General features: G+C 49.4%; 5 protein-coding genes across 5 annotated transcripts; 2 read left to right on the top strand and 3 right to left on the bottom strand.

Moving 5' to 3' along the window:
- Positions 1–7,073: 7,073 nt before the first annotated feature.
- QC763_0047590 (uncharacterized protein) lies at positions 7,074–8,344 on the bottom strand (the record flags this gene model as incomplete). Its single annotated transcript, XM_062905713.1, has 3 exons — positions 7,074–7,433; positions 7,495–7,647; positions 7,718–8,344. The coding sequence occupies 3 exons, from the start codon at positions 8,342–8,344 to the stop codon at positions 7,227–7,229; spliced, it is 987 nt and encodes a 328-aa protein (XP_062766469.1). The 3' UTR covers positions 7,074–7,226.
- Positions 8,345–8,814: 470 nt separating this feature from the next.
- Positions 8,815–9,365, bottom strand: QC763_0047580 (uncharacterized protein; the record flags this gene model as incomplete). Its single annotated transcript, XM_062905712.1, has 2 exons — positions 8,951–9,365; positions 8,815–8,883 (listed from the first exon to the last, which is right to left on the bottom strand). Exons 1-2 carry the CDS (start codon positions 9,146–9,148, stop codon positions 8,815–8,817), a joined length of 267 nt encoding a protein of 88 aa, XP_062766468.1. The 5' UTR covers positions 9,149–9,365.
- A 404-nt stretch (positions 9,366–9,769) lies between these two features.
- QC763_300800 (uncharacterized protein) lies at positions 9,770–13,300 on the bottom strand. Its single transcript, XM_062910543.1, has 3 exons — positions 12,862–13,300; positions 11,995–12,792; positions 9,770–11,930 (listed from the first exon to the last, which is right to left on the bottom strand). The coding sequence occupies exons 2-3, from the start codon at positions 12,784–12,786 to the stop codon at positions 10,494–10,496; spliced, it is 2,229 nt and encodes a 742-aa protein (XP_062766467.1). The 5' UTR covers positions 12,787–12,792; positions 12,862–13,300; the 3' UTR covers positions 9,770–10,493.
- A 3,384-nt stretch (positions 13,301–16,684) lies between these two features.
- On the top strand, positions 16,685–18,615 carry QC763_300790 (uncharacterized protein). The gene is made up of 3 exons (XM_062910542.1): positions 16,685–16,889; positions 16,944–18,023; positions 18,091–18,615. Exons 1-2 carry the CDS (start codon positions 16,859–16,861, stop codon positions 17,198–17,200), a joined length of 288 nt encoding a protein of 95 aa, XP_062766466.1. The 5' UTR covers positions 16,685–16,858; the 3' UTR covers positions 17,201–18,023; positions 18,091–18,615.
- A 227-nt stretch (positions 18,616–18,842) lies between these two features.
- QC763_300780 (uncharacterized protein) lies at positions 18,843–20,316 on the top strand (the record flags this gene model as incomplete). The annotated part of the gene is made up of 3 exons (XM_062910541.1): positions 18,843–20,017; positions 20,086–20,162; positions 20,227–20,316. The coding sequence occupies exons 1-3, from the start codon at positions 18,919–18,921 to the stop codon at positions 20,314–20,316; spliced, it is 1,266 nt and encodes a 421-aa protein (XP_062766465.1). The 5' UTR covers positions 18,843–18,918.
- Between the last annotated feature and the right edge of the window lie 188 nt (positions 20,317–20,504).

Here is a 20,504-nt window from a genome sequence, read left to right as displayed (position 1 = left end):
ATGAGATGGCTGGGATGGATTAGACTCTTCGACTTCACTATTGTTCATATCCCTGGGAGCAAGAACCTTGTGGCAGACGCACTATCGAGAAAGCCACCTGGCCCCTCTGATCTGAGGGAGAAGGAGTTGGAACCAGACATTGATGATGAGGTTGACGCAAGGATCTGGAAGAACGACATCCAGGAAGTGAGTGTCTGGCGGGTGAACATCAGGAAGAAGAAAAAGGAAATTATTGGGCAAGGCCCCTACTTGAACGGACTGTGGTCTCCTTACTCCCATGCTATCGCCGAGTTCCTCGCGACTGGTGCGGAGCCAAGGGCTAGGACGAGGTTTGACGTTCAGACCATCAAGAATGACGCCCTGAAAATGATTCTCGAAGACGGAGTTTTGTTCCTTAAGCCAAACAAAGGAGGCTTTCCCCCCAGAAGAATTGTTGACCCTCTGATCGAGCGAGAAAGAGTCTTCAATGCGTGTCACAACGAGATGGGCCACAAAGGACGAGAAGCTACCTACGCCCGAGTAGTAGAAAACTACTACTGGAAGGGTATGTACGCTGACGTCGAGGCTTGGATCAAGACATGTAGGCAATGTCAACAATGGAGCCCGAAGCGTTGGGAGGACTGGCACTTATACACTGAACCTTTGGCTACCCCATTTGCGAAGTGGCATTTAGACGTTCAATTCTTACCAACGGCTTCCGGAGAAAAAGCCTACCTTCTGGAGGCGAGGGATGACTTGACTGGGTATCCAGAAGCGAAGGTCTTGAACTCAGGCAAGGCTTCTGGGGTAGAGAACTTTATCTTGCACGATATCATCCTCAGATGGGGTCACCCTCTGATCGTGGTAGTGGACGGCGGATCGGAATTTAGGAAGGAAGCTGCGGAGATTTTGGAGAGGTTGGGAGTTCTCCGGGTAGTGGTCTCACCTTACAACGCAAGAGCAAATGGAGTGACAGAGTCTGGTCACATCCCAATTGCATCAATGCTGGCAAAAATGACGGACGGGACGGGGAAGAATTGGAAGCAGTGGCTCCCTTTATGTGTTGTTTGCTGATAGGACCACGACACGAGGTATTCATGGGTACAGTGCTTTCTATCTAGCACATGGGTTTAACCCCATTACGCCGATCGAAAAGGACGTACCGTCATGGAGAGTCGTCCAGTGGGAAAAGATTGGCTCCGACAGATCAGGGAGAGACTGGAAGGAGAGAGCGGCTATGGATTTAATAGAGGCAAGGGCGAGACTGTTGAAATCACAGGAGATGAATTTGACTCTGGTAGCTGAGAGGGTTGGCATGGCAAGACAGAAAGCTGCGGCGAGAAAGAACAGGAAAGGGATTCGCAGCATCAGGCCTGAGAGCAGCATGATCAGAAGGGGGGACTTGGTGTTGGTGTATAAAATGGATAGAAAGTTGGATATGAGTGTGGTAAGGAAGTTACAGTACCGCTGGGACGGCCCTTTCAGAGTGAGAAAGGTTGAACCAGGCAACACTTGCTACTTCCTGGAAACGTTGGATGGGGTGCCGTTGCGAACTTCTTATACGCCAAACAGGGTAAAGAAGTTTTTTAGGTTGGAAGACGTGTATGTAGATGAAGAGGATACGGACATGCAGCCAGGACTAGGGAGAGTTGAGCAGGTGCCTGGGAATAGGGTGAAGGAAGGTGTGGATATGGTGGAAGATGAGGATGAAGAAGAAGAGATAGTGGAAGAAACACCAGGGAGGATGATGACCAGGGGGAAGACTGAGATGGAACGGAAGAATGCTGAGATGCAGAGGAGATTTGAGAAGGGCAAAAGCATAGAGGTGGTTTTGAAGAAGGGTAGACCAGAGGACTTCTTGGGTGATCAGGGGGAGACGATGACGAGGACGTTGCAGTTGCTATTCTTTGAGAGGGTACTGAAGCTTGTGTTGTGAGAACAGAGCTGTTGGAGCTGTCTGTTCTCAAAGGGAGGAAAGACATTAAGGGAGGTGACTGTTTGGGGTAAAGATTATTGTATTACATTTTTCTGGTTTTTATTTTTTCTTTTCTTGTCATTTCTTTTTTCCTATCTCCTTTTCTCTTTATGCTCCTCCCTCTGATCAGAGGTAGAGGAAGATTATTCCTTTTCTTTTCTCTCCTTCTTCTTATCCAGCTGCTGTTTCCTAAGCGCTTTGTACTCAACCCGCTGTTCTTCCCACTCCTGGTCCCAATCAACTTTCTCACCACCAGGAATCAGGCTCACTGCACCACGATCCAATTTCGACAATCCACCACTGCCGAGATCCTCGAAGTAATAGCTGTCCTCATCAACACTGGACCATGAGCAATGGATACCCTTATGCCAGCAATTCCCACATTTCCAATCGAAGTCTTTTTCTTCCCACGCAGCCAAAGTATGGCCACATCACCTTGGTCTTGGTCCCATCGGGAAACGTCACGAAAGACCGACGATAGCTCTGATCGCACTCATCGCAAGGATTGGCATGACTGAATCCCGCATATTAGTGTCGGCCAAAGCCTGATCAGAAGGGCAGCACTTACAGCAACCCGGTGGCCTGGACAAATAAGCCTTTGGAGCGATGAGCCCGCTTGACGATTTCGAAGAGCCAACGCCCGAAGAACCACCCGTTGGACCGTTCGACAAAACCCGCCTAACTGAACTGCTCGATAACACCTTGGAGATGTGATCAGTGACAGTCCTGTCCGCACCAATGTCCTTGAAAAACATCTGCCACTCTTTCTTACCCCCCTTCTTCGTCAGATCAGGGAGGAACCACTCAAGGTAGAGGGGAGCCGCCACGTGGCTGGGATCTAGAGGGGAAATCTTGAGGTACCAAAGAGCAGCCTGATGGGGAGAGAGATATCGTGATAAGCATTAGCTCCTTTGGGCATGATGGAGTCGTGAATGCAAGTAGGACGTCGGACCCAGACGTGCCTCTTATAGGCAACGCCTTGATTGTTGGGAGCGCGGGTGAGGTCAGTGGGACGATGAGTGAGGGTAGCAAGCAAAGGCTCCTGAGTAGAGTCAATGGCAACCTCGGACCAGTCGTACGCTGCAAGGTCGAGGACTCCCTCGACCTGACTAGGAAGTTTCTTGGTAAAAGAGGTTGTGGACACTTGAGTAGTGAGATCGTCGACCACCTGATCAGACGGAGCAGCAGGTTCCCCGAAAGAAGAGGCCATTGTGAGGAAGCAGTCAATAAGTATTGGAAAAGATGAGGAGTGAGTGGGAGTGAGGAGAACTAGCACGGGTATTTATAACCAGAGGATAGGACTGTGCAACCTGTCCTACAGGCCTTAACAGGAGGGAGACTCAACAGGGTGCTCTTTCCTTCTCAGACGGCTTACGCAAATATCGGATGATCGTGCCTTGCAAGCCAGGCAGACAGCGAAGAACAAAGACTCACCATTTACGTGGCCTAAGGCAGGAAAAGGAACGCCAGCTTTTCTTCCCTCTCGATAACCCTCTGATCACAGATCGCACTACACGCTGCTCTCTCTCAATTTCTCACAGAACAATGTCATCAACGCTTTTTCCGAAGTCCATTCACGATATGTCGTGGGAAGAATTTACCGCTAGCAAGGAATTCGGCCCTCCCAATGATCTCGTCAAGGAGATTATGCGGAAAGCGCGCCTTCAAGGTATCGATAAGGTCTATGGCTCTGGTCCCCCGCGCGGCATCTTCCTTCCTCAAGGCGATGACACTCTCTGGCCTGTTCGCTTCGGCCTTGACCTGGTTGCCGACCCAGGAGATCATATTGTGGGAAGACGGCCTGACTGGATCAACACTACTTTCGTGGAGCAATTTTCGATTGACACTATCAAGTATCTTTTTCCTGGCTTGAGAATAACGACACCCCCTGATCGGACTCACATCTACGGTATCCATGTGGCCTCCCTCACTTGCGCAATGTATGACCTTCAAGGTCAATTAGAGGCCAAGCAGTGGCTCACTAGTTCGGTCCTTACCTGCGCTCTTCGGTACTCTCTTCAGGGAATCCTCGAGCGTTGTGTATGGATCCCTGGAGAACCTTTGAACCCTGTTATGATGAAGTCGTCGATGCGCTTTTTCCTGCCTAACGACAACCACAACGCCTTTGACCGACGATACTGGGTCCTCCCCATTCATGTCAATACCGGAAGCCACTGGGCAGTGGGCATCTACGACGTTGCTACTGGCATTTTGGTTTATATGGACTCGTCGAAGGATTGGAAGGGGTATCAAGCGGACGCCATTTCTTGTTTGGTATCTTACATCCGTCATGCTTTCCAATGCAACCTTGACGTGAAAGTAAGGAGGCCAGCCTGCGGTGAACAGGGCGGGGCGTGGGAATGTGGTCTTTGGGTCTTGGAGCATTGCCGTACCTACTTTCAGGGAGGTGCTTCGTACAGTGAAGAGGAGGATTTGACGGTAGTGAAGGCTTGGAGAGGTGATCGTTGCTACAGAGACTGCAAGACCATGGGCGTTGCAGGGAAGAAGATGATGAGGTTGTGGATGGCTTATGTGAAGAGGTCTTTGGGGTGTGAGCCTGATCAGAGGGTGCGTGATAAGAAATGGAGGAGGAGGGGCTTGGAGGACTTGATGGATGCGGAAGGATTCCACCTACCAAGCACCCTCTCATCGCCATTCAAATCCCCACCACTTCCCCGGTTTGCTTCACTCCTTGGTTCTCCGTTGGCTCTGGTTACCACTGCTGAGGGAGATGAGTGTGTCGTGGGTCTTCCCTCTGATCACGAAGAGTTTGGACCATATAGCGTGTCAAGCGACTCTCAACGACCAAGCAGGGTGGCAACTCCTTTTGGGCTCCGTACTCCTGTGACGATGGACTCGCCGCTTCTCTCTGGGCCAGTAATTGCCCGGCCCCCTACTTATGACCACTCAGGGTCGCCAACAACACACTTTTCGCCTGATCACACACCTTGTTTCATGGGATGGGAGTGGGCTCCTGGAGTTCCTCAGAGACGAAGGGAGGAGATCGTCAGGTCGCCGGTTATGATGGCTCGACAGGGACGGAGGTATGCTCTGAGATCCGAGAAGTGAGGGTGCTCCTCTCTGATCAAGGGAGAATGGATGAGGGAGTGGCAGGATTAAATTGTTTTCTCTTCTTTTTGCTAAATAATGTTTTCTTTTCGCTTGGAAGGGATGTTTTTTTGTTGTACGCATTTGCCCACTGGTTTGTAGTGGTCAAATGCGAAGGAGGTTTGGTTTGGGGTGCGGCCACAGGCCTGAGGGGTTTGAGTAAGGAAGTGGGGCTCTCGGAGGATTCGGAGGTTCAGGGGTCATGTATATAAGCGGTCTGCTTCGGACATTCTGTTTTAGGGGGATCATCGACTTTTATTTCTTCATATTTTTGTGCCTTGCACGCGTGCAGGCAATTCTGGCCCTCTGATCAGGCCGATCAGGTGCTTATTATGTGGTCTGCGAGCCCATAGAGTCTTTTCTTTGTCCTACGTGGAGTGCGGCCTGCGAGCGAGCTACTGTCACGGAGGTGCGCTCATTCATACACCCTGTTGAGGGTATATTTGTGGTGTTTTGGTTGGTTTGTGTGTTTTCTCACCATTTCATTACATGTGTTTTTTTGGCTCTCCGGCGCTTACTTAGTGCCTTATTAGCCTTACGGAGCGAAGAGACCTCTGTACGAAGGAAAGCTACTTAGTGTATTATAGCTGTGGTACCCTTAGTAAGTTGGTTTACCGCAGTTAGTATTAAAGTCGGGGAGCTATTTTGATAGTTAGTAATGCGAGTTTTAATAAGCGTTAACTGTAAATTAGTTTCTCGAAGGTTATGTGGCGTTTGAGAGACCTAAGGAAGTACCGTACCCGGCCTTAAGGATAGGGGTATTAGCGTATAAAGCTTTATATCTAGCTTAGAAAATACCCTCTCTGGATCGTATAGTATAAGGCCAGTACCTATAAAGTTACCCTAAATATTCTTTTCCGTTATAGAGGCGAAAAAGGTTTCGCGGAAGGTATAAAGGAACTCGAGCTTACTTACGTAATTAATATATATATGTATTAAGTCCTCGATCTAGCGGCTATACGCCTACTTTAATAGCCTAAAGTAACCGATATCGAGTGGCTAGAGGTAGTATAAAGAATGTGGAGGTATATAGAGCGTAATAATATTATTTTACTGGCAGTAGCGTTCGAATTCGGTCGAATAGTAGCTCTCGTGGCCGTTGAGGATTAATAACTAATATTTATCCTTTATCCAGAGCGCTATATAGTAATCGAAATGCTTAATTTAATTTAGGCTTACCGGATTAGTAGTTTAACTATTATCGGTAATTACGATACGCTAAGTGGACGGTAGATTACACTCGGTATATTAGTTAGTAAGGTAATACTACGTAGCTAAAATAATAAAAGGAGGGATAGCCTAACCGAGGGCATTAACTTCCTAAATTACCGTTACCTATTCGCGATTACTAAACTAGACCAGCTTCGCCTTACTAAGGCCGTCCGAAGTCGTAACTACTATATTTATAAAGATAATACTTATTATAAACCTAATCTCGTCGAAGTTATAAATATCGTTATCTATAATACCGTACTTAGCCTTAATATTCCGTACGAGCGTAAACTACTCGGTAATAACCTTTAGATCCTCGCATTTAGTCCTCTGGTAGTCGTATCTATACGTAAAACGCGTACGGAACTATAGTTAGCGTTTAACGAAGTTATGTGCCTAGAGCTTGCTAATAGGAAGCGCGTCGCGTACGCGTAGCAGTTAGTTAACTATATCTTCCACACTACGCAATCTTAGTGGAAAAGCTCGCGTATATAGCTTAATAATATATTAAATAATAGCATTCTCTTCGGGTTAAGTAAGCTTCTTCGATTTGGGCGTAGTATCGCGTCGTATAGGCCGGCCAGCGCGTCGTCGTAAGAGAGTCGTATGGTGGACGTTGTAGATCTTTCCTGCGGCTCGGAGGCTGAGATTTTTATCTTTTTCAAGAGCTTCGAGGGCTAGAATCACCCTGGCTTCCTTTAAAGTAGGAGGCATATTGGGTTGTGTAGAAAAAGTTGATGTTGCGTGGAAGGATGGTGCGTCGGTTAAAAAGTGGTGCACTCGCTTATATGGTGCACTCGCTTATAATGTACGTTATCTCTGAACCAGTTTTAATTATCTGAAGAATGGTTCAGGATCGTCTTCTGCGTTGACTCATTTGTGGTGCCAGTTAAATTATGTTATCTACAGCCTGGCGCCCAAACACGCCCCTGAACTCTTGCTCCTATGGATATCAAACCATTTCCCCTGGTAATGGAATCTCCCAGCTCTTGACCCGCTCCCTGTCCCTCTTCTTCTCCCTGTCTGTAGAAAGGTACCATATACACACCACGGCCAGTGTGAGGACAATGGCAATGACAGCTAGAAACCAGATATATTTTGACACGACGGGTTCCCCTTCCCCTGGGCTCCAGTTGAAAAGCGTCGTTGAGAAGACAGACTGCATGCGCCTCAGTTAAATGGCATTCGAATAAGGGAAAAATTGCCGAGGCAGGACTTACAGCAACGCAGCTGAGTGGTAAAAATATCATTGTTAGTAGGGCGATGCTCCTCATCATGGCGCTCTCAGACTTTGTCTCTAGCGCTATCGTAGTGTTGAGTTGCGCTATCCTGGCATTGACTGCGGCATCCTGGCGAGCGGTCTGGTTCCAGGCCTGTTTGATAGGGGACATGGTCAGCTCTTGACGATCGACTTTGCTGCAGCGATATATGAAGGGCACTTACGGCCTGCATAGCCAAGGATAAGTTCTGTGTCATCGTTTTGCACTCATCGACCTTGTCGTCGTATTCATCCAGTATGTCGCGGACTCGCTGACGCATCTTGTTGCTTGTTCGGATGAAAGACTTTCTCTCTTGTTCGAGAAGAACCTTGGATGAGGTCTCGTTGTCTCCGAGTTCTGGCCCCTCGTTCAACAGAGCCTTGCTCTCTCCTTCGCTTTCAGCAGCCTCACGGGCGCCTTCTTCAACCTTTTTATGCTGAGATTTCCGCTGGCAAAAGACATCCTCGTAAGACTTGGACAACCAATACTCTTCCAGTTGATCAAGCTCAATCAGAACTTTGAGCAGCTGCCTCTTCGTGCTCCGGATGTGATCTACCAGGTTCCTACTCATGAGGCATATTCCAAGGTACTCCTGCATCTTGGCATGCTTTATCGAACCCTGCCCACCCTCACTGCTGCTGTCATCTTCTGTCAAGAAGTCAGATGACAAGGTGAACTGGTCGGCTAGCTTCTCAGCCAGATTGACAAGCCTTTCCCTCTCCAATTTGGCGACGATTCCCAGCATCAACAGTGGGTGTCTATGAGCATGGGAGGGGGCTGACTCTTGAAGTCGTTGCCACGCGGCTTCCATTTGGGATTCATCACTGCCGTAGATGATGGAGAAGGTGGAGCCGAGAGAAGGGATGTAAGTGGAGGATAGCGCGATGTCATCCGGAAGGGATGAAGTTGTGAAGTGTATGCTATGTGATGTGAGTATGATGAAAGTATCAAGTTGCAGGACAAAAGCAGCACTGACATATCTTGAATTGCCCGGAGTCTTCTTGCCTATGACGAATGGCTGAGAAGTATGCCACATTACGAAGAATTGTTCGTGTGATGTTTCGGTGGACGTGGAATTTGTCCGTTACATATTTCCAGATGTCTTCAGAGAAGGGAAGGTCGGTAATGAGGGAAGGTTGACCTGGAAAGACTTCTGGGGCTCTGGGACATATGAGTGTGTAAGTCCCCGGTACCTTTTGCTCAATCAGAGTCCAGAGTTCCTGAACATGGTCATAAGTATGAAACATCTCACAGTTTTAAAGTGATGATAATAGTGGGGGGTCATACGGGGTTGTTTTTGAGGACTTGTTCTTGACCCACGTCCCTGGTGACTTGATCTCGCAATGAGACCTGAAATAAGAAGATAGTCAGTGTGATCTGTCGTGGAGGCTGTTATAGGGGTATCGCAAAGACAAACTTCATCTGCATCGGATTTCCATATTGTTACCGCCCTTTGTCTCTGCTCAGGCTCGGGTCCTAAACTGAAGAGGTCGCTGTTGCTGTCTAGTTCTGCTTCCTTGGTGTGGTGATCTCGGGCAGGGACGTGCACGTATGGGTAACTGAAGACAGTAAAATCATGGTTGGTAAAACCAGAGTCGGGGTTGATCCAGTCCATTGAGAAGGGTGTTTTCTATGACGGCCACGTTCACCTTGCCGTTGGTTGGATGAACTAGGTAGGAAATAGTCAAGGGTAAGCAAGGAAGAGACAAGGTATATGCACAGAGCACAACGTAAAAGTCCAACAAACAAGATGCATTGTTTTTCATCAGCCCATCGTCGGGAGCTGGCACTGCCACAGTCTTGTGTCGCCCCACTAATAAGGTTACCCATCAGAAAGCCCTGCGTAGATTAGATTGCGCCTGAAGTCGCCCAGGTTGGCTAGCACAGTGATTGGTTATCGGTGCACGGAACTCAGCCACCTCACCCGGAGGAGCACCACCTACCGAGCACGGAAAACATGCCGTCCAAAACATTTGGAGCCTACCCATTTCCAACACCTGGGCAGTTCGCACTTCACTCGGTAATGATTTGAACCTGAGGAAAGTTCAACCATAAGGGATGATCGATAAGATACGCCTCGGCGCTTTATGGAATGCCTGAGCTGCATCCCAACCACTCGACGCGACGCCCGGAATGCCAGGGCAAGAGAGGCGAGATAGTGCGGGGTCAGATGCATGTCCAACACATGAACCGACGCTGAACCACATGAACTGCGTTCGGTGGGCCAAAACAGTGGACAGAACATACAACTTGGTTTCCTAGAGTTCCACTGCCCGGAAAGCAGCAGCTTCTGTGGAGCGGTGTGAGACTCAGCTTGAGGACTGGCTACCTTAAGTGACACATGTGATCTTGAGTTGGGCTTTTCTCCCCCATCTTCCTGTGCTCTCCTTTCTTCCATTTCCATGACAGGCTAATCAGGCATTCGTTTCAACACCCAACAAACCCAACCCTTCTTGCTGTGCCAGCACGCGTGGCGCCATGGGACGGCACCAATCTTGTCAACCCTTGTACGAACATGTTATGCGACAAAAGTACAATGATCCGCGAAAGCTGAAGAGCTGGCTTGATGCAGCCTATCCATCTGGGAATTACGCAGTCAAGGTAAAGCATCTGCGCATTTTCTGTCCTTAGCTTCCACCTCAGACATATAATAACCCTAACCCTCTTCCCCTATCTCGTATGTATTTGTGCCCCTTTTTCAACTCCTGGAAGCTAATATGCACAAAACAGGTGAAAGACAACCGTTGGATCCTTAGTTTACCTGAACCACTGAGCGATGTGAGTACAGAACTTGCGTCTGAGGACGGCGAAAACTAACCTTGATGATTCCCAAGACGATGCTCGAACACGTCGAGAGCCAGATTCGGACACATTACAAATACCGAGGTTGAACGGCGAGCCCTCCATTTCTTCACAATTCACTCTCTCTCGACATTGTGGTGTTGAACCGCGTTCTGTCATTATCGGCTGCCGGTTGAACCAGGCTCACCTTCGCTTCTTGAGATGTCGTCCATCTTCTGAAACCGATTGACAACCTGATCGTTTCGCTCTCGCGCCTTGATTCGACGCAAAGCACGCACTCTCGTCATTATATCCTCTGCCCTCTCTGCCGAAAGTTCACGATCGCTGCCGCTATCATCTTCAGACTGCAGTTCCAGCTCCATTGTCCAGTGGAAAGTTTTGCCCCTTTCGAGGGCGAAGCGACCAGAAGGATTTTCGACTGTAGTTATTTCCTTTACCGGAAGGTTCTGGTGGTCGTTTGGAGTGGTGTTGTCAGCGATCTTCCGTCTTGACGCGCGGTTAGCCTTTTGCTTCCACAGGAGCTCTTTGGAAATAGCAAGCACTTTAGCACTGGAATTGGGCCTGTTGATTGCTTTGGAACCAATCTCACTTTCTCTCCAGTGCCTGTCGCCGTAGAGGGAATCCTTACGTTGCCACTTGATCCACACTTTCTCCAAATTGTTAGCCAACATTACCGAGTTGATCCTGTTCTGGTGGTTTGCTTCGAGCATGTTGTGCTCGATGATCTCCAACAGATCATATACAACTTCCACGCAGTCTTTGTGCTGCTTCAGGTCCCTGATCCAACGCTTGACACCCTCCTTGAGCCACACGGAATCTTTGGACTGTGACACGTTGTAAAAGGTATCTGTCTCGAAACCATACACGGGATCTGTCTCGAGTCTGGCGTCTGCAAACTTGTCCAAGGCCTCGAAGCCCATCAGAAGCCACGTAATGTGTTCTAAATAAACGCATCCGAGACTGAAGATGTCGGTCTTGAGAGACACCACATCCTGTTTGGCAAACTCAGGTGCTTGATAAGAAAGCGTGGCCATTCTCTCCCCTGCCGGCTGGCTTGATCTGGATCCTTTGCGGTGAATTCTACCCATCCCAAAGTCACCCAAAACCAACCTGCCCAGACCGCCGGGTTGAGAGTCCTCAAAGAACAGGAAGTTCGATGGTTTGATGTCTCCATGCCGGCAAAAGACGTTGGAATCAGTTCTCTTTGACCTGAACATCAGCGACCTTTCATTGTGGACGCACTGCAGGGCCTTGGCAAGTAGGTAAAACTGCTCAACCATCCAACCACAATGCTTTTCCCTTGTCGCATCGTGGCGCTTCTTCTCCCAGAATTGCTTTAGGTTACAATCTGCCAGTGGGAACAGAAAGTAGAATGTCGGCTCTGGATCGGTGGAATCGTACACCTCGAATGTTGCAAGGGGCTGGATCAAGTGCCTTTTCGTTTGCCCATTATCATCCGGGCCTGGTACCTTCAAAGCTCGACTCTCGGCGAAGATCAACGACCTGATTTCCAGGTCGAACTCGTCCGCACGAGAAGTGCCATTCGAGTCACCATGCTTCTTAAGCTTCTTTAAAGCAAAAAAGTTGGTGTTTTTCTGCCTCAGAGTATCAGTTTCTTGAACGTTCGTTCAGTCATGTAAAATCTGAAGTTTCACTTACCTCTGGGTCGAAGTCCCTGTCGCCTGGGTCAATCTCAACTTTGAAGACCTCACCAAAGTCTCCTTCCTCATTCATCTTGTCGTTTTTCTCCATTGGAAGTGGCCCTCTCATAGGAAGAGGGCCGCCGCTTTTCAAAACGTAGTGACAGTGCTTCCCGCCATCTTTCCATTTGATGAAGGGCACTGAAAAGGATCGACAGAGGGCGGTGAAAGTCTCTCGAGACTCCAGGTCCATATCGTTTATGGAGGCATGTTGGTGTTCATGGTGAGCACATATCAGCGTGTCCTCCTCCATGACTTCCTTAACTAGGAGGGGAAGACAGGTGTCACTGAGGCCTTCATCGATCAGTGTTTTGATGCTGCCGAGTGCTTCTGAATTCCCGGTCCCGATGAGGGAAGCAAGCAGTCGGCGACAGGGCGAGCGGCGTCCATCTTCTGTGCCCCAGTAGATATCTTGGGCAATTTGCATATGATCCCTTGCTGTCAAGCCTTGGTAACACGCCAGCTTGGCGACTACCTGAAGAACAGCCTCGGGTGTGATGATGTTGTCAAACTGAGCACGAGTAACGAATCTCATTCCACGATCTTGGGACCCAAGGAAGCCTTTGTTTTTGTGGGCTGTCTTGTAGAGACGGTCCTTGATGTGTCGGATAATCTCTGGGTTCTGTTCGGAGACTTTGATTGTCTTGCGTTTCCGAGCATGTTTGTAGGACCAAGCCTCATTGCCCCTGTCATCAATCCTGTGGACTCGCCGGTTGTCATACACCACGTGAACGTTTGGAATTGGAGGCATTGCGGTCTGGAGGCCGAGGTCAGCGTACCAGGCAAAAAGGAAGCCCTACTCTTTGGTAGATAGGTATACACGAACCTTCTATTCTTTTACAGAGTGGAGCTCTGTGCTGTGCGCGGAGCTGTAGATGATTTGCGGCGAGTGTTAGCGCCAAAGGCGAGGCAGCGCTTCAGCTGGCCAGCGAGGAGGAAGATGGCTGGTGAAGGGACAATGCTTGGCGACGGTTTACTGCAGACAATGCAGACAAGTGCTTGTCTTAAAAGTGCAGCACCAACAAATTCATGGATACAAGAGTCCACTCGATTCAAATGAGAAAAAGAAGGCGAGCACAACGTGAGCGCGGCAACCGGGATAAGCGCTCCTAAATAACTGCGCGCAGTGGCAAGAGAAAGAGGCACATTCAACAGCAAGAAACTGCAGTTTCCTCATGCAGGCACCATTGGCAACCTCAGGCCCGGAGCCTCGCCTTGAGAAAAACCCAAGCCACGATTGCATCGGTCGCCTTGTGGATGATGGCCAAACAGGAACGCTATTGGTCGGATTGAACCTAGGTCCATCCAGGGATGTACTGTGTCTCATCTGGTGGTCCAGGGGCGACACGACCACAAATGTTCTATATAAACTGTTTTCTGCCTCTGCGCACACTTGTCCTTACATGTTCTTCGTTCATGTTTTCTTGGTGTGATAGCAAGCATCTCTGGGTTCTCAAGGCATCCGCTTTCTTGGCATCACCCATTCCACCCTCTTTCTCTGTTTGTCTGCTTTGATCCGACCTGCTTCATCTCATCCCAATGTCTAAACCCTCAGCCCCTAGAGTACGAAATCAACCACCTATCAAGGGGGTTGAACAAGTCACAGACGGTGTCTACACTGTCCCTGTCAACCGAGTAACATCCACCGAGTTGAAGCAGTATCTCGACACAGAATACAGTGGACGCTGGGCGGTCCAGGTAGGCCTCAATTTCTGTCAATCATCTGTTCACTATCAGGAACTAATCACCACACCATAGCTAAAGCGCGACCTGTTCCGTATCACAATTACCCCATCGGCGTGATGTGTTTTCGAGACACACAGCCACCCGACAAGTCGGGAAACACTCCTATTCGGATGACCCAGAACTTATACTCCGCCACCGCATCCTCGTATTCTTTAATATGATGCACACCCGCGTAAGCCGGGCATGCCAACACTTGATTCTCAACACGACTCTAGAGAGGCGTGGACAACAGATCGAGCCTAACACATCCCCTCATCAAAAATGCGTGGCCATTGCACACGTTGTCTGGGTGCTAGACTCTCCCTGTTTGCACATTACCGGCTGCGCTCCCGAGGTTTTCGCCCCCGAGCGAAGGCCTTTCGAGTGACGCTTTCATTTCGAACAACATGTATCGGCATAAAAATTAGTGTTTTTTGGCGCATGACAGGAGGAGGCGCGGGCGAAAGATTGACTCAAAGTGGTCTCAGGACCGTGTACTGCTGGCTTGATGAACTTATGATACCATGAGACATGATCTCCTCTGTTGGCTTTGGTGTTTTGCTGCTTTTTTATTTTGCGTTTTCTATGGTTATCTGTCATTTTGCCGAAAGGTTCACTGTCAGATAATAATTACATGTATCAACTCGGGTCAATGCCCAATGGAAATAAGGATCACAGACACCAGCTGACCACTTTGCCGAACGACCCCATCTTCCTTGATGACGTAGCTGGGCTGGGTTCAGGTCAGGAAAGGTGCCGCGTTCTGGACTTCGACGATGATCAGAACCTCAGCAAAATAATGGGAAAAGTCATGCACAGGTCACCGTCGGGTTTCCATATGCCCCACGTTCAGGCACCCTCACCACAAAATCATTGGCACTCAAAAATGGATTGAACCCATATTATATTATAAACCACACCTCGAAGGATAATCGTTGGGCCTTTACAGCTAATTCATATGCGTTGAAAAAAAGTACATGGGCCTTTAAAGACACTTTAAAGGACCATAAATTTACTTCTGAGGTATGGTTTATAATATAATACAGGTTTAACCCACTTTTGAGTGCCAATGATTCTATGAGAATGGTGTCAGTCAGGCTCACATGGTACTTAAACGTCTGTGTGGGTGAGGGTAGCGGAACCCTACACCACAATGCAGAGCTGTTGAGTTCCAGTCCTGAAGCCCAAAGGGTGCAGGATCCGGTCGGAACTACGGCAACTTGTCTTTTGGGTGATCTTGGAGGCCAGCGTGGCGATACCGCAAAGAGGTTAAAGTAACCGGGTGGCAAGGTGCAATAACCGACACAAGTCCAATGGAGAACAGCAAAAGTAGGATAGCAAATCATGTGATCCTTTTGCTCAAAACTGAGAACGGCAGCAGACCTTTTAGGTGGGATGTTGCTGTCCAGAGAATCCAAAACAAGCGGTCAATGATGTCTTTCCCGCCACCTCACACAACATGCAGAACCCAGCGCAGACCAGCTAGCTCGACCCAGATTTGACCAGTTATTTCCTCACAGCTGTTATGTTTCTCAGGCTCGTCGGCTGTCTTTCAGCACAAAATCGGTCGGCTAATGCAAGATGCGAGTCATATGGTGCTGTTGTGTCAACGAAAATGGAAAATGATAGGACCTGGTGAAACGTTGGCACTAATCGGTTCTGGATCCAAGACTCTGCCATGCTACCAGTGCAAACCCGAAGGCTTGATGTATCAAATTGTTTTTGACCTTTATAATACAACCATGTTTCTGTATTTACTTGCTTGTGGATGATGTAGGTTTCTAATCGCGATCTACTTTGAATGAGCGAAAGGTTACACCTACTCATTTACCTAAGCACTACAAATAACCAAAGTTGTTAGACTCTATAGATTCTCGTCCCTAGATATGCAAGACGCAAATTTGTGCAGCAAATACCTCTATGAGATAAAGGGAGATCATTTCCGGCGTTGAACGACTTTGCGTGAGACTTGTTCTAACATGCTTTGTTTCAAAAGAATCATTTTGTCACAGCTGACATGTGCCCACATTGTTTTCTGCCAGTATTAAGATACATTTCTTCTCTTAAAATCCCATGATACTTTTGATACTCGTGAGAAGTGGCAAATCATTAAAATAAAATGTCTTGCTTGGATTCTAACGTATGATGTTGGCAAACCGGCTTTATAGTTTTTTTACATAATTCTCAGCCTGGGTTGTCAAGAGTGGTTTTAATTGTTAATCCAGACATCCTCTAGGTTAAATTGCGTTAAAATGATTTTGAATAGTTGCTTTGAGAGTCTAGCAGGTGGTTAAATTAGACTCTGGTTGTCACTAAAGGGAGATTTAGAGTTAGGGTCGTTCATGCTTTAGGGGCTCATGGGCAAACCCCACTGTTATAAACAAAACATGATCTGAACGACATCCTTTTTTTTTTTTTTTGGGGGGGGGGTGAAGCATAGAGCTTAGAATAGTTTAAGCACTTGTGTTTATCGTGGGTATCTCAGTTGTTTCCTTCTTTGATTACTGGCAGTCAAGCAATGCACGCCCTGGAAGCTTCTGGTTCCAGTATTCAGAGGATAGGTAGGTAGGGCAATACGGAGCTCCACCCCAGTCCGTTTCTAAATGAGTTTTTAAACAACTTCTACACATTTTGTAGAACCAACCTGTCATGGGAAAATTCACACCATCTGTTCTCTAGACTTGGATACCTTGAAAGGAAAATTAGCTTGGGCCATTTCTAGGATGCTAATAAGTTTCACCAGTTGCAAAAGCCGGCAACTGCCGCTTGCCTATTTTTGGGCCTTTGTCACCAAGGGGTTGCGTGTGACAGGTCGTTGATTGGGGGTGCAAGTGCTAGGCGTATTGCCGTCACGGTGCGCGCAGCGCTTCCAAGTACAGGGCTAGCCAATGACAAGGGAGAGCTGGAGATGTTAGCCGCCGACAACTACATCCCGACGGCAAGCACATCTGCATGGTTGCATTGTTTTGCACGGCCATTTCCATCTTGATGATGATGATAATACATGATGTGGTCCGGAGTTCTCTTTCTTTGAGTCTCCATTTCTCTTGGTCGTTCTCCACGGTGTTCAAGTTCCTGGCAACAGGTTAAAAGCGAATATGGCCTCATCACTACTATGGCTCATGTTTTGTAAGTTTGTACAGCTTGGATCTGCAGGTGTTGAACTAACCTATTTACCTACAGACCTCATCTCACAATTACATCTCGTCTTGGGTCAGACCAATGCTTCAAATGTCTTTATCCCTGAGGCCAACACCATCATTTCCATCAACCTCCCAGACGATGGCTCAAACGATATCAACTTTTACGTCAGCTCTCCAGATTGGTATCAATACTCGGCCATTGGCTTCGGGTCCAGCATGGCAAACTCGGTAATTTTGGTGATGTACCCATCTGCAGACCGCAAATCAGTCACCGTCAGCCCACGGTTCACAAAGTAGACCCCCCTCCACACATTTTCCTCACCTCATAATCGTCGACTAACCCCTTCACCAGCGGCAACACGGAACCAACCCACCAACCCCTCCGCATCACCCTCCACCCTGGCAGCGAGCTCTCCCCAAAAACAGGCCAAATGACGGCCAACGGCACATGCCACAGCTGCCGCAACCTCCAAAGCCAATCCGCCCCCTTCAACCCCCCCATCCCGACCAACAACACCCCCACCGCACCGATAATGTTCGCCGTAGGCCCCAACTCGGGCGCCTTCTCCACCGACGACCTCGACGCCCGCATCCGACGCCACGTCGCCCACGGCATTTTCAACATCGACATCTCCAAATCAACCGGCCCCGGCGGGGTGGGGACACCAAGAAACATAACTCAGCACGTCACCTTCCCGGATGATGACCCCTCCCTCAAAAAGTCAAGCAACAAAGCCGCCACCGCGCACGGGATCCTGTTTGCGATTGTGGCCCTGGCCATCGCACCATTCGACAATCTTGTTGCGGCTTTCCTGGGGAGGAAGTGGCCCAAGCTGCATGTTGCGACTGGGAGTATCTACTTTCTGTTTACCCTGGGCGCGATGGTGCCGGGGCTTGTCATCAGTGGGCAGCATGTTCTTACGAGCAAGATGGGAACAGGGCACCAGGTTTTGGGGTTGTTGACTGTGGCGGTGATGGTGGTCATGGTTGGATGGGGGGGTTGGGTCAGGAGGCGAGCAGCGGGGGGGCAGGAGGTGGTTGGGAATGGAGGGTGGGTGAAGCAGGTGCACGCTTGGGGTGGGAGGGGGATTTGGGTCGCGTTGTTGGTGAATAATGGATTGTGAGTGCTTGCGTGATGGCCGTGAAATTTGGACGAATGCTAACATGGAAAAAAAAAAAAAAAAAAGGGGGCTGAAACTGTCGGAACAGACAAGGTTGGTGATGTTGGGGTATGCAGTTCTGGCAGGGGGCATGTTTATACTGTTGGTCCCCCTCTATTTTTGCTTGTGGAGGTGTACAAGTTCTAGAAAGCCCAAGGCGGCGGAGGAGGATCATGAGCTGTACAATATGCCGAGTATATATGACCACGAGGCGAGGTTTGGGTATGGCAGGCAGTGATCAGCGGTGGGAATGGGGCGGTTGTAATGATATGATGTGTTAATTTGCTGGGGATATGTGGATCTCTATCATCGCTTGATGTTGAAACATGATAACGATGGCTACCCTTATTGTTGCTACTGACGGGTGCAAGGAACACCCAGCCCAACAGCTGTTTTGGAAGAGGCAGTCTGGGCACTACCGATCGATCTATTGCCAGAAAGTAGTGAAATCATATTCTCCTCATGGAAATTCTTGACCCTAATGACAGTAAGACACCAAGCTGAGCTTTACAGGAGCTGGCAAGGCACAGGGAGAAGTTGAGACAATTCAAGAGAAGATCGCATGCCACCACCAAGAGTCTGTGGTGCAATTTCATGATACCAACACGTCTTTTGAAAAGGGAGGACAGACAGGGTGTCCCGAGCTTTGGAAAGTGTCTCAGCAGAGGGAGTCATGTTGGAATGGAGTCAACGAAATTTGTTTACTCGCGACGCGACTGTTGGGCATTCCAGCTTGCATCAACATCAGAACCGAAACCATGATTTATGTTTGAACACCACGCTGTCTTCTTGTAACCTCTCTCTCTCCAGTCATCTCACCCCAGCCCAGATCAGACACACCTGGACGAAGCCAACATGAAATTGACGCAGCTTGTAGTATCCTGGACGGTGCTGGTGGGCTCAGCCCTCGCTCAAAACCCCGACCCCTTGACCTTCACCCAGATCAACAGGGTCTGCGAGAATGATCGTCTGCTCCGGGCAGTTCGCTTCCGCGAGGCTGTCAACCAGGACTGGCTCGACGCGGTACGATACTGCTCCTCTCTTGTTTATGCCCGGACCAGGACCTCAACCATCACGCTGAGCTTCGACCTGGCTAGCTTTGGAGTGCAAAGGGAGACTATTTCGACTACAGAAACCACGACTCTCCCTGATGTCCGGGTGACCAGCACCACCAGCACCACCACGACTTCTTCCACCACCACCACAAGCACGTCGGCTACTTCGACACTGGTCTGCGGCGGAGTCCACGTTGTCGCGGCTGGGGATACATGTTACTCGATCTACTCGGCGTATGGCCTCACCTTCAGCCAGCTGCGGGACCTCAACCCCGGCATCAACCGGTTCTGCAGCAACCTTGTGTTGGGTGCGCGTCTGTGTGTGGGTGTCCTCTTGAACGGAGGCAACCCATCTACCACCACGACGACCACCACCACAACGTCCACTTCGGGAACCATCACCTCCTCGCCAACCTTTTTCGTTCCCAAGGCCAAGCGCAGTGACGCGCCCGAGGCCGAGTACTGCGCAGAAGGAGAGGCGCCCGCTGTTGCGCGGCCAGCTGTCTGGGAGGCCGAGCCGGTCAATCGAGTCAACTACGCCTGCTCCTGTATCATGTGGAGAGACGTGTCAGTCCACCCGATCCAGACGGTCCTCATCTCTCCCACAGCCTTCCGTGTGTCGGTTTTCAACACAGCCGATCCCACAGGGACCACCACGACCCGGTCCATCAGCGTCATCACAGCGTACAGCACCATCACGGTCGACGTCTTCACTGGCACCACGGCGACACCCAGCACCTCGATCACCACGTCCACTACGACCTCGACCACCAGCAGCGTCACCTTTACCACCCTGCCCATCGTGACTGCATTCCGTTCCTTCCAGTGCAATGTCGGCGACGCTTTTGCCCAGTGCTGTGTCGCCGGTGGCTTGTTGGGTGGACTTATCGGTCTCGGATGTGAGCTCCCTACCCTTCTTCCCCTTCCTTCATCAAGCGCTGCTGACCATGACAAAAAACAACAACAGGCGATGGTGAATTCGTGCTCAGCCACGCGCCGTGCCCAGCTACCCAAGCCGTCCCTCTTTGCTGCAGTGAGCTGCAGGTGAGTACCTCTTTTTTCTGACGTCTCAAACGAGACCAAGCATGGCTGACACTTGCTGGAAAAGCCCGGCGATGGCGGATCGACGACAGGTTCCGACTGCTACCTGCCCACCCCAGTCATCAACGGTCGTGCCGCCCTTCCCACACCGTGGTAGGGCGTTCACATCATGTAATATGCGCCATGGATCTGGAGGCTCTGTCTCTCTTCTCGTCATTTCTTCACATTTACACTTGTTTGCGCGTCCTTGGCTTTTTTATTTTGTTTTTTCGCTTGGTGGAAGAGAGAATGTACCTACTACGGGTCTGTTTAGTAATAATTTTGCAAAGAATGAAAGTGACCGTT

This window comes from Podospora pseudopauciseta, chromosome 3 (genome assembly GCF_035222475.1).
Source record: "Podospora pseudopauciseta strain CBS 411.78 chromosome 3, whole genome shotgun sequence".
NCBI classification, from domain to species: Eukaryota; Fungi; Ascomycota; class Sordariomycetes; order Sordariales; family Podosporaceae; genus Podospora; species Podospora pseudopauciseta.
The sequence above is the reverse complement of the archived record's forward strand: the minus strand, read 5'-3'. Positions and strand labels throughout refer to the sequence as shown.